General features: G+C 41.3%; 1 protein-coding gene across 1 annotated transcript; it reads right to left on the reverse strand.

Moving 5' to 3' along the window:
* Positions 1-662: 662 nt before the first annotated feature.
* On the reverse strand, positions 663-9,748 carry TUBB (tubulin beta class I). Its single transcript, XM_089656929.1, has 4 exons — positions 9,591-9,748; positions 5,642-5,750; positions 3,367-3,477; positions 663-2,863 (listed from the first exon to the last, which is right to left on the reverse strand). The coding sequence occupies exons 1-4, from the start codon at positions 9,645-9,647 to the stop codon at positions 1,806-1,808; spliced, it is 1,335 nt and encodes a 444-aa protein (XP_089513055.1). The 5' UTR covers positions 9,648-9,748; the 3' UTR covers positions 663-1,805.
* Positions 9,749-12,310: the final 2,562 nt, after the last annotated feature.

The following is a 12,310-nucleotide window of genomic DNA, read 5'->3' on the forward strand; positions in this document are numbered from 1 at the left end:
TTAGTTAGGTTTTGGGTGAACTCTACTGTAAGTATAATTGGTAGCTTTACTCATTCTATGGATTTATGATACTGTTAATACCATCTAATATGTGAAGTGTAAACATTTTTTTAGGCTTGTGCAAATAAGTTTTATCTTTAGCATAATAAAGTTTTGTTAAACTTATTAAGAGTTGGTTTTGATATGGTGCACTTAAGATCCCTGCCACCCACTACACGTTTTCCTCTGTATACAGATTTATTTTGCAATCAGTTGTACATGATTTTTCAAACAACAGTCACACAACTAAAACTAAAAACTGCTTGATTAGAAGGCTCCAGCTGTACACAATCCTGTATTTTGCCCATGTAAGGGCAAAGCAATAGCTTTTTTAATGCCTCTCTCCTTGTTAGCACATGCTCACTTTTCTATTTTCTCTCCCAATGCTCTTGGCATTTCCTTCCTACCATGTGACAGCTCTAGTGCTTGGTGTCTGGCCTCCCAGGAACCATGGCTACATTGGGATGGGGAGTTCTTACATAACAATGTAATTTTTAAGTGAAACCGTTGCTTTGCTTTGAATGACCAAAGCAAAAGTTCACTTTATGTTCCAACACTCTGAACACCCTCCAGCCGAAGTTTTCCACTCTGCATTCAAATAAAGAGCCCATCATACACCAGACAAAACTTAAAAAAAACTGTTTTATTTTTTTTTCCGTCACAGGCTTGTCATCTTTTCAATATGAAAAAGCAACAGTAAAATAAAAAATAATTATGGCATGGGGACAGAAAGAGAAGAAAAGGATGAACAGAACAACAAAAATAAAAACAGGAAAAAAATTAATGAAACATCCACTTTTCACTTAGAGAAAGATTCTTCCCCACAATTCCTTCCATTTGCTAACAGCAAACTTATTATTTTTCTCTTTTTAAATACAATTGTTTCCTTGTTAACCACAGGCCATCTCAAGTATGGCCATCCCAGGCTGCAGAATCCAGGCCCACGTCATTATTTGTAACCAAAATCTGCATATCTAAAAATACTGTTTGCTGTAAAGAGTGGTAAGTGCATTTTGTTAGATCTCAACCACCAGCTGTTATATTGTAAACAATGACAGGCAAAGCCTTTTTTTTATTGAGACCTATTTCAAGCCAAGCTAAATTGGAGACATTTTTTCAAGGTTCCCATTTAGTTGGTAATTAGGGAAGTGGCAGTGATTGGTACATTTTATGTGTGTCCACAGTAATAACTTAAGGAAACGAAAAAAGAAAGGAAACCGCTCCTAAAAAAGGACAAAGAAGCCACCACTGCATGGGGCTCAGAAAAGTAGGGTTAGGATTAGATGTTTTCAGGCTCTCCTACAATCTCAGAGTAAATTAGACTTTTAACCAACCTGTAGCTACAGAGGCCAGCACTAAGCCACAAGTATAGGCCAAGAATTTTGACTTTAAGTAGGCCACCTTTTGATGGAACCCAAGTAATCAAAGCTTTGCCGGTCATCCAAGGAGCCTGCTACGGCTTACCAGCTGTATGACAACTCCTAAGACCAAATTGAAAACCTTAACAAGATGTAACCTGCTCCAACCAGGGCCTACCATCAAGGACTTTCCACAAGATTGAAACAACATATACAGAGAAGGAATAGAGAAGCATAAAACAAAAACACTGAAAAAATGAAAAAAGATGGAGGAATAAAACAAATGGAGATCTTCTGTAAAGACTTATTTTTTTTTTCTCTCAGCCTGAGAATGAAGGAGGAGGAAAGATGAGGAAGAAGTGGAGACGGAGAGGGAGTAGTGGTGGTAAAGGTGGTGGTAGAGAGAACTCAAGCCTCCTCCTCTGCTTCTTCATTGAAATCTTCCTCTTCTTCTGCTGTAGCATCTTGGTACTGTTGGTATTCGGAGACAAGGTCATTCATGTTGCTCTCAGCCTCTGTGAACTCCATTTCGTCCATGCCCTCTCCCGTGTACCAGTGGAGGAAAGCCTTGCGACGGAACATGGCAGTGAACTGCTCTGAGATGCGTTTGAACAGCTCCTGGATGGCGGTGCTGTTGCCAATGAATGTGACTGCCATCTTAAGGCCGCGTGGTGGGATGTCACACACTGCCGTCTTGACATTGTTGGGGATCCATTCTACAAAGTAGCTGCTGTTCTTGTTCTGGACATTAAGCATCTGCTCATCAACCTCCTTCATGGACATGCGACCACGGAACACTGCTGCCACTGTCAGATACCGACCGTGACGTGGATCACAGGCAGCCATCATGTTCTTGGCATCGAACACTTGCTGAGTGAGCTCAGGTACGGTTAGTGCACGGTACTGCTGACTGCCTCGGCTGGTCAGAGGAGCGAACCCTGGCATGAAGAAGTGGAGACGTGGGAAGGGGACCATGTTGACTGCCAGTTTGCGAAGATCAGCATTCAGCTGGCCTGGGAAACGTAAGCAGGTGGTGACTCCACTCATGGTAGCACTAACCAGATGGTTCAGGTCTCCATAGGTTGGGGTGGTCAACTTCAGGGTGCGGAAGCAGATGTCATAAAGGGCCTCATTGTCAATGCAGTAGGTTTCATCTGTGTTTTCAACCAGCTGATGAACAGAGAGTGTGGCGTTGTAGGGTTCCACAACAGTGTCGGATACCTTGGGAGATGGCACAACACTGAAGGTGTTCATGATACGGTCAGGATATTCTTCCCGAATTTTGCTGATGAGAAGTGTGCCCATACCGGATCCGGTACCACCACCCAGGGAGTGTGTGAGCTGGAAGCCCTGGAGACAATCACAGCTCTCTGCCTCCTTTCTCACCACATCTAGCACAGAGTCTACCAGCTCAGCTCCTTCTGTGTAGTGACCCTTAGCCCAGTTGTTGCCAGCACCACTTTGTCCTGAGAAAGATAAAAAAGTGTTAAGTTAGGATAAGAAATACTCTCGCAGCTATTGTTAATGTTTAGGGTCAGTGGTCTAATTCAGCAATATGGTTTGCCAAACACCCAAAAACCCAAAAAAACACAGAAAGATTAATGTGAAATAATGTTAGAGCCTTTTTAAAACTAGTTTATGAGATAAGCAGTATCATTTTCAATAAACAGTGCAAAGTGCAAATTGTAACTGCAAACTTCATAAACCTATATCAGAGCAAGCAATCAGCATTCCAGACCGGAAAAATATAGATTCTGCTACGAACTTTGAACTTACAAAAATAAGTCTTTACATTCTGCTGTAGAGACAAGACACTGTGTTTTCACACAACAAACCTGACTAACCTGGTACAGAACTCAGTGAATGATATCATGGTAAATAGCTACTTTTCTTTTTTAGGTTTCCAACATTTTTAAACTCTTGTTATACACTTGTGAAATTATTATTTTTTTAACTTAGTAAAGCTTACCAAATACAAAGTTGTCAGGCCTGAATATCTGTCCGAAGGGCCCGGATCGGACAGAGTCCATTGTTCCTGGCTCCAGATCGACGAGGATGGCTCTTGGGACATATTTGCCACCTGGATACAAAAAAAAAAAAAAAAAAGGTAAGAATCTGACCACAGGCCAAAACAAATACTGTCATTTGAATTTTATCTATGACAGCACTGGCTATGCCTTTGTTAGCAAGTACAGTTTCAAAAGGAAGCACGTCAGTTAGGGGACTGCAAGCCACAACTCCTGATGACATTTAAAGAGGAATGCAAGCCACTTCCCCTTTTGACACCATAAAAAACTCCAAATTCCAAACACATTTTTAAAATGACAACTGTCAAGAAGCATTCGGAGATCATTTACACTAGCTTACGTCGTAAAACGCAGCATTTGACCATGCAGGCTAATGTCTATGTGAGGTCCAGCAGGGGGCAGTGCAATGTTTAGGGCATTGCACTCTTTACTTTCTCTTTTATTGTTACATTTATTTGAAGTGTCATATAATGACATTTTTTTCATGTCTCTGCAGAGCAGTGTGGTGACATATGGGGACATTCAGTGCGCTGTGGAATGTTGCATATAGTGTGAACATACCTAAATATAGCTTTAATAAGATAAACAATGGAGGAAGCAACAATGTGTGGAAATCTATATTAAACAATCTAAATTCTAATTCTAAAATTAGAAAGGGCAAGATCTAGTGCAGCTCTGCACAAAAACCGACCCGCTTGCAGGTTTTATTGTCAAAGCTCAGTTGAACAAGCTGAAGTTAGAAGCTGATTGGCTACCATGCACAGCTGCACCAGATTCTGGGTGCTCTAGGTTTAGTAAATCTCCCCCAATGAGTCACTGGATGCTACAGACTGCTGCACTGTTCACATTCTAATACTGGACCATAACCATTTGATGCTAGCTAGCACTATAAAAAACACAAGCAAGGTAGTTAATGCAAATTAAAAAAAAGGAAGAGCTGTATTCAAATAATGCAATAAATGCACATCCTGAAAGTAGAATTCCAGTCTAAATCTAACTAGTCTTAAAAATGTCCTCTACCTCGTCTTAACAACCATGCTGACTAACCTGCGTAAAAATGACTTACCTATTTTCAGCCCATTCTGGCTTGGTCACGTGATCCGGCTTCAATGTGTCAGCCAGTGAAGGCTGCAGAGTAGAAGAGGGAGCGCTGACAACAGCTGGGAACACAGCCTATAGGTGATGTCACCGCTCCAGGAAATCCCAGCCAATATTGAGCACCCTCTTTCTCCTCAGTTGTTGGCTGACAGCAGGCTCATGTGATCAAACGGGAGAAAATAGGTTTTTGCACCTTTTTTTTACACAGGTTATTCAGCATAGGTATTGGAGGGCGGGATTTTTAAAACTAGTTAGGTTTAGGTTGAAATTCTACGTTAAATCTTAACTCCAGCCTTATCTCATATATATTGATTACTCTGATTTCACTGCACACTTTGAGCTTCTCACAGTATGCATTAGAGTTTGCAGCAAGTCACACAGAGCCAGCCTCATTTTCTGGCTGGAGGATGTCCAGCGTCTATTCCACCACAGCTGAACTGTCACTGTTCCTCCCATTTCATTCATTGGATTTCAGTTCTGTCAATCATGGAAGCTCAAAATTACATGTGAGCTTCACCTTGGGTGGTCTGCTGAGTTTAAGAAGCTATGTGCAGCCACTCCCACCAGGCATGATCTGCCTGAATTGCACAGAGACCTAGTGATGACATCACTGGATCTAAAATAGGATGTATAATGAAAACAGAAAGGTTTTATTTAAAAAAAAAATGTCCTTAGCATGCTAATGAAGGGTGAACCAAGGAAGGCAAAATATAACCTGATTAACCTTCAGTTTTAAGGAAACCTGCGCTGGCAGATATATGAGGACAGCCATTGCTGATCTTTTGGGGTTTTTTTTGTATAAAAAACTCCAGCTGCCTAGCTATAATGCTAATTTATTGGTTTTATTCATTTTGGAGTCATTCGCAAGGAACAGGTACAGAAGAAAAGGGAACAGCAGGAAGTGCCAAGCATTTAGCATCTTCAAAATGAGGTCCACAAAAGGTAACATCTGCTGTATTTCTCACAGGACAGGTTTTCTTTAAACTATTTTGCTGGATTGTAGACCTTGCTAAAGCATCTAAATATCTGTGTAGGCTTTTCCAATCCTGACCAAGGTATGTGCTGTCTCCACAAAGGAGTTCATAGGATTAACATATGTTTCAGGGGGATTTAAACTACCTGTTGCCTCGTTGTAGTAGACGCTGATCCTGTCCAATTGCAGGTCGCTGTCTCCATGGTATGTTCCTGTTGGGTCGATTCCATGCTCGTCACTGATCACCTCCCAAAACTGTGAAGAAAGATGAAATGAGATTTAAGGAAGCTGCCATTGCAGGTGCTCGGTTTCGCAGTCTGATCTACTGGCAGACAGAAACAGGAAACTCTAACCACATCCTCTTTCTGCTGCATAGCCCTCAACTGCTTTGTGACCTAAATACATCTGCAGATTTCACTGATGGCCATGTGAGTTACTCACAAAAGTCTTTAATCCTTTGGGAACCCTGATGATAAAATGTAACAGTCTCTAGCTGGGAACTCATCGGCAGGCATGACACATATGGAATCTCAGTCTTCAAGGGAAAATAAAGAGGTGTAAAGAAACCAGATTTGGGTTTATTGCAGTCATGGCCAGTAGAAGTGAGGCTTATCCATTCCATTTTTTACTGATTGTGTATTCTGCAGCAGGATCAGCGTGACATTGTGGCGATGGAGGACTAAGCCAGAAACACCACCAAAACAATTTTGCCCCATAACCATTAAGAGATTTAAGAGGCCCATGGGTGACTCAACCCACCCATAATCAAGTCATCTGTCATGGTTGGGCTAACCCTTTAAATCAGCTAGTTAAAGTTCACAGATCAGGGTGCCAACACCAATGCAACACAGTAACTTGATTGAACTGGTGGGTTTAAATGACATTCTGGGAAATGTGAACAAAACATTCCTAGGAGCTCTGTGTGTATGAATCATGTGTAGTCTTGTGCTCTGTCTGATTCTGCAGCTCTACAATGCTATCCGTTCTCTATGGAATGGAACGCAGACCTACCCCCACCCCCTCAGTCTCTCTGCTGCTTCATTTGCAGTGCGTACTGTGGTTTGGCCTCCCCTCCCCCTCCCTCCACATCGACAGAGGAAGTTGGAGAACAATACAGCCTTACAAATACAGAGGGGGACGCAGGGGGATGTGACACTAGGCCCAGTCACCCCAAATTATGTCACTGGCATAGCAGGAGACCAGTGATCCAAAAAAACACATTTTGGTTGTAAAGTGGTCACCAAGAGCCAATGCAAGTCAATATCCATTATTTATCATATGAAGGACCCCTACACTATATGATCATATTGGGTAACGATATGACTGATTGGAACGTTATCGGTGATAATCCCACACCATAAGGTTCACAAGAGAACTACAAAATGCACCTGCAAATGAGGAATGTGTTAGTATTGATCGCAGAGAGCTCAGGAAAATAACTGTCTTACATACAGTATAAAACTTGTGGTCTCATCAATCATTGTGTGAATGAGTAGTGTCTGTATGATCTATCTATCTATCTATCTATCTATCTATCTATCTATCTATCTATCTACCTATCCCAGATCTATCTATCTATCTACCTATCCCAGATCTATCTATCTCTCTCTCTATCTATCTATCTAGGTATGTATGTATTCATTCCTATCTGTTTATGGATGTAGATATGTATGTATCCATCCCTATCTATTTATGTATTTAGGTACTGTCTTTATTGTATCTTTCTATATTTTTACCTATGTTTTTGTCTATGTCATATTTTATCTAACCTTTCCTATCTCTATACTGTATCATATTTTATCTAACCTTTCCTATCTCTATACTGTATCATATTTTATCTAACCTTTCCTATCTCTATACTGTATCATATTTTATCTAACCTTTCCTATCTCTATACTGTATCACTCTCTGATCTAACTAGCACAAATCCCAGTATAATTAGTGCATTATATTCTGTACTATCATATTACTAATATTGTTATATATATTAAACAACGTCTTGTATCTGTTATTGAATTCATAACGTACACACAGATCTCTGCTGCTCGGGGAAGGATGGGGGTGTAGGTTTACACCCCAGGGTGTGGCACTGCAGCTGTACCAGGCTGTCATCAGCATAGACTTACAATGCGTAGCACACATCCGCTATCTGAGCCATTGGTCATGCTGCCAGCCCATTATAATTGGAGGGTCCCCTATCCTATTTATAGCCAGTGAACTGCAAAATACTGAGACACTTTAATCACCCAAGATTGCAGCCATTAGGAAGACAACTAGAACTGTATTTCAGAATAATACAATGAAATCAAGCTATTGCTAAAATATTAGCTATTACATAGCAAAGCCAAAAAAATCAAAAAGATTTTTTTTTTTAAAGATTTTACATAAACAAATCTATATTTTTAATAAATTAAGCTGTTTGAAATGTCCTCTTATTTAAATCTAAATAAGTTGATATGGTTTTATATAGAGGCTTCCCATGGTGAAGATGTACGTTCTTCAACCCTGCAGATGGCTATGTGATGTGGATACACACCCTTCCCCTAATCCTTCCTGTAATAGCATTACTGGCCAGCTTTACTGCACTGCAGTTAGCGTCTACGTCACAAGCATTTTTTTTTCCGAGGGGATTTAGGGGTAAATATAAATGGATGTGGGTGAGACCACTTCTAGAAGAGGAAAACATGCCTCCCAGTGGAGTTTTTGATATTTAACAAAGTCAAAAATGCCATTTTTAAGGAAACTCCCTCCCAATTTTAGAGGTTGCTTGAGAACAAAGACTGAAAACCTAGAGAGGAAGGAGGAGGTGGTCGGGGGAGGGGGAAGCTGTTGGCGCCATAGCACACTGATCTTCTGTTAGCAAGGAGGGGAAAAAATTTTTTTCAAATGTATTCAAACATTTTTATTATACAAAATACAATTTTAATGTTTTAATAAGTGATATGAACATAAAAACTGTATTCAATATTGAAAATATGCAGCAATCGGAATGCCCTAAATGAGCATTTTACAATGATATAAAACAAATAAATAATTTATACAAAAGATAAACATCAAATACAAATAAAATGCTTTGTGTGTATATCTAACTACCTGTTTATTTTTTTTTTCTAATTTGGCAACAAGGACAATTTATGGCACTGGATGTTTTCCTAATGGATTCCATTCTTTTATACTGGAATAGTATCCGCTCCCTATTCACTCCCTGTTTCCGGAGCACTGCAGGCACATGGCTGTGCAATGTGGCATTTAACAACTCTGTACGTGTATGTCAGTTCGGCTACAAAATCCACTGAAACATAGAGGATCGTAGTGGAAAAAAAAATGACCTGAAGAAATTCCCTCCAAAACAACATTAAAATTTAGATACTGCTCAACGAATGGAATCTGAATATAATCAATTCAAATATTGAGCAGCAACAATGGTTTTTTATTTGTTATATTAAATGTGTGTGATATATAGGATCATTATATAGATTTGAATTATTAGATTTTATTTTTGCCAGTATTGAATTTTTCACACTGGTTTTATCAATATTTTTTTTTTGTATTTTTATATTTGCTGTGGAAGGCAGTACAGGCACACACAGCCCACCCCCCTTCCCCCCACCTGACAAGTACAGACCTAATGCTATTACTGCTGGGCAGGAACCATAGAATACCGCCATTAGCGCCTTGTGATGTTTTTTCTATTAGAGTGACAACCTTCTGCTCACAAATGACTAGGTGTACTTAATCTGTCATATATACTAATGGCATAAATTATTTTAATGTTCTATACTTATATATATATAGCCTACAAAAATCAAGCTCAGCCCATCTCCATCCTAAGCAGGTCCCCACCCAACATGCAGAATTCTTCATCGGGTGGGGGGGTCTGTAATTAAAATTCTATTTTTGAATAATATGGTTTGTACAGATATAAAGGGCTGTTTAATGGGCCCCTTTTATACAGAGATCGGCCCACCTAGGATGTGATGGCTCAGTACCGTTATATAAAGATGGGGTGACCACCATCTGGAGGCTGATGGATTGGGAAGGGAGGGGTGGGGGGTCCTCCAGCAGGTGCCTATCCTCCAAACATGCCAGCCTCACCTTGGCTCCGATCTGGTTGCCACATTGACCGGCCTGGATGTGAACGATCTCCCTCATGGTTCTAGCTTGCTGGGTGGTCCGGAGATGGAAAGCTGGAGATTACGACGTTCTAGCTAGGAACGTCCGAGACAATGGCGAGGGCAGCAAGGCAGGGAGCCGGGTACTAGAGGCAGGGGGCGGAGTCTGTGCGGGGACGGGGCGGGGACTTCTAGGGGAGCTCTAGGGGGGGATGTTGCTGTCACCTTGGCTGCTGCAAAGTGCCATCGGGCTGAGGATCTACAATCGCGATTTTATTTTGGTATTATTTTTTTATATGAAAATAAATCTGTATTCATTATTATGAAATGAATATATGAATTGTATACCAAGTACTAAACAATGATTATTAGAGGCCACATTACACAGAGGTGGGGCTCCAGCCTTCATTGTCATTCCCTATGCCTATCAGGCAAGGTACACCCTCAATGATACAATAAATGTATGAAAGAAAGTATCAAACATGTCACAATGGGGATGTATAATGTCACGATGGGGATGTATAATGTCACGATGAGGATGGCTACAATGTGTTGATGTCTTCTCAGATGACATGATGATCACAGATGAGTGAGGCGGATTGCTCAGTACCCAGAGCAGAGAAGGCATCCATAGTGATGGGTGTGTTCCCTGTGCTTTCATTGAATCGGCGTTTTTTTTTCTGCATAGGACCTGCCAGTGCCCCCAATCCAGCATTTGCTGTGACAGCCACCCATGATTATTGTACCTTTACTCCTACAGATGTGGGGGAACAAGAAAGGTCCATGCTTGCCATGTTTGCTGCACAAGTGGATTTTTAAAAGCAATCTCATGAATTATTCATCTTCGGCAACCATTGCTTTCTGACTACCCAAGTTTGGACTCATTTGTTTTCCACTCTGATAGAGAATTCTGCTTCCCATGAGCCCGTTATAAATTGATGAGCTTTGGATGTTTTGTTTTCTTTTCTGCTTTGCAAATACATGTATAGGTGGGCGATAAATGGACAAAATGGTCAGCTGGCTGTTTGTTTTTTTAATCTGGCTTTATCCGCATTATCCTTCAACGTACAAATCCTGATTTGACTTTTATTTTTATACTTTAAATCCCATCATTCGCAAACATTGCAATTTTTTTCCATTTAGGAAACTTTTTTTTGTTATTTGGTGCATTATGAAATAGTGAAATCCAAATTCCACCAAAAAAAAAAAAAAGTTGATCAGGCTATTATTTATTTATTACAGGTACTCATATAGCACCATCAATTTACGCAGAACTTTACGTATATTATTATTATTATTATACAGTATTTATATAGCGCCAACAGTTCGCTCAGCGCTGTACATTACAATGGGAGACAATACATGAGACAGTACAATAATAATACAATGCGATACACGAGGGGTTCGAGGGCCCTGCTCCTTGGAGCTTACAATCTAGGAGGGAGGGGATAGTGGTACAGGAGGAAATAGCTGTGGGGGATGGAGTGGTAGGTAGGGTGGAGGAGGTCGGCAATTAGCAGAGGGTGGGGTAGGCTTCCCTGAAGAGGTGGGTTTTTAGGGTGTGCCTAAAGGAGAGGAGAGAGGGTGATAGTCTGATGGATTGGGGTAGGGAGTTCCAGAGGATGGGTGATGCCCTGGAGAAGTCCTGGAGGCGGGCAAGGGAGGAGGATATCAGGGAACTAGAGAGAAGGAGGTCTTGTGATGAGCTGAGAGTGCGTTTTTGGTGGTATTTGGATATTAGGTCGGTGATGTAGTTCGGGGCAGAATTATGGACAGCATTGTACGTCAGTGTTAGCAGTCTGAATTTGATTCATTGGGCAATCGGAAGCCAGTGGAGGGATTGGCAGAGGGGGGTGGCGGAAACGGAGCGGTTGGTAAGGTGGATGAGTCTGGCCGTCGTATTTAGGATCGACTGGAGTGGGGATAGCCTGTGGCGAGGCAGGCCAGTGAGGAGGGAGTTGCAGTAATCGAGTCGTGAATTGATGAGGGAGTGGATTAGCTGCTTAGTAGTTTCAGGGGTCAGGAATGGGCGTATTTTGGCGATGTTGCGGAGGTGGAGTCTGCATGTATATTTTGTACATTCACATCAGACCCTAACCCTCAAGGGGCGTACAATCTAAGGCAGCCTTTCTCAACCAGGGTGCCTTGAGGTTTCTTCAGGGGTGCCTTGGCAAAATGTCTAAAAATTGCCAGCGTGTGGAACAAGCCTGCCTTTTAGTTACACAAAGCCACAGGGTTTCATTGTGCACCATTACGACCTTCTAGCCGCCAGCGTCCTGACAACCAATGACATCATCAGTTGATAAGGAGGATGTCAGCTGCCTGCACAGCATCCTAATTTGACCATCCCCTGCCCCTCTCCATCAGTGCTGGGGTCACATCGGCTCGGTGATGGAGAAAAACTGATGGAGAAGAGAAACACTGGAATACTAGTCAGTACCAGTGTGCAAAAGTGTATTTGCATTGGAAGAATAAATCACCTCTAAATGTTGTGTGTCCTACATGTGTGGATGTTGCGGTGTTATATAAAACTAGAATAGTTTTTCACATTTTATAATGGGGTGCCCTTTTAAAATTATGGACAGTCTTGAGGCACCCCATTTTAGAATGGGGTGCCTCAAGACTGTCCATAATTTTAAAGGGTGCCTCGAGACTGTCCATAATTTTAAAGGGTGCCTCGAGACTGTCCATAATTTTAAAGGG

This window comes from Staurois parvus, unplaced genomic scaffold, assembly GCF_062004578.1.
Source record: "Staurois parvus isolate SC_StPar_1 unplaced genomic scaffold, SC_StPar_1.0 ptg000950l, whole genome shotgun sequence".
NCBI lineage: Eukaryota > Metazoa > Chordata > Amphibia > Anura > Ranidae > Staurois > Staurois parvus.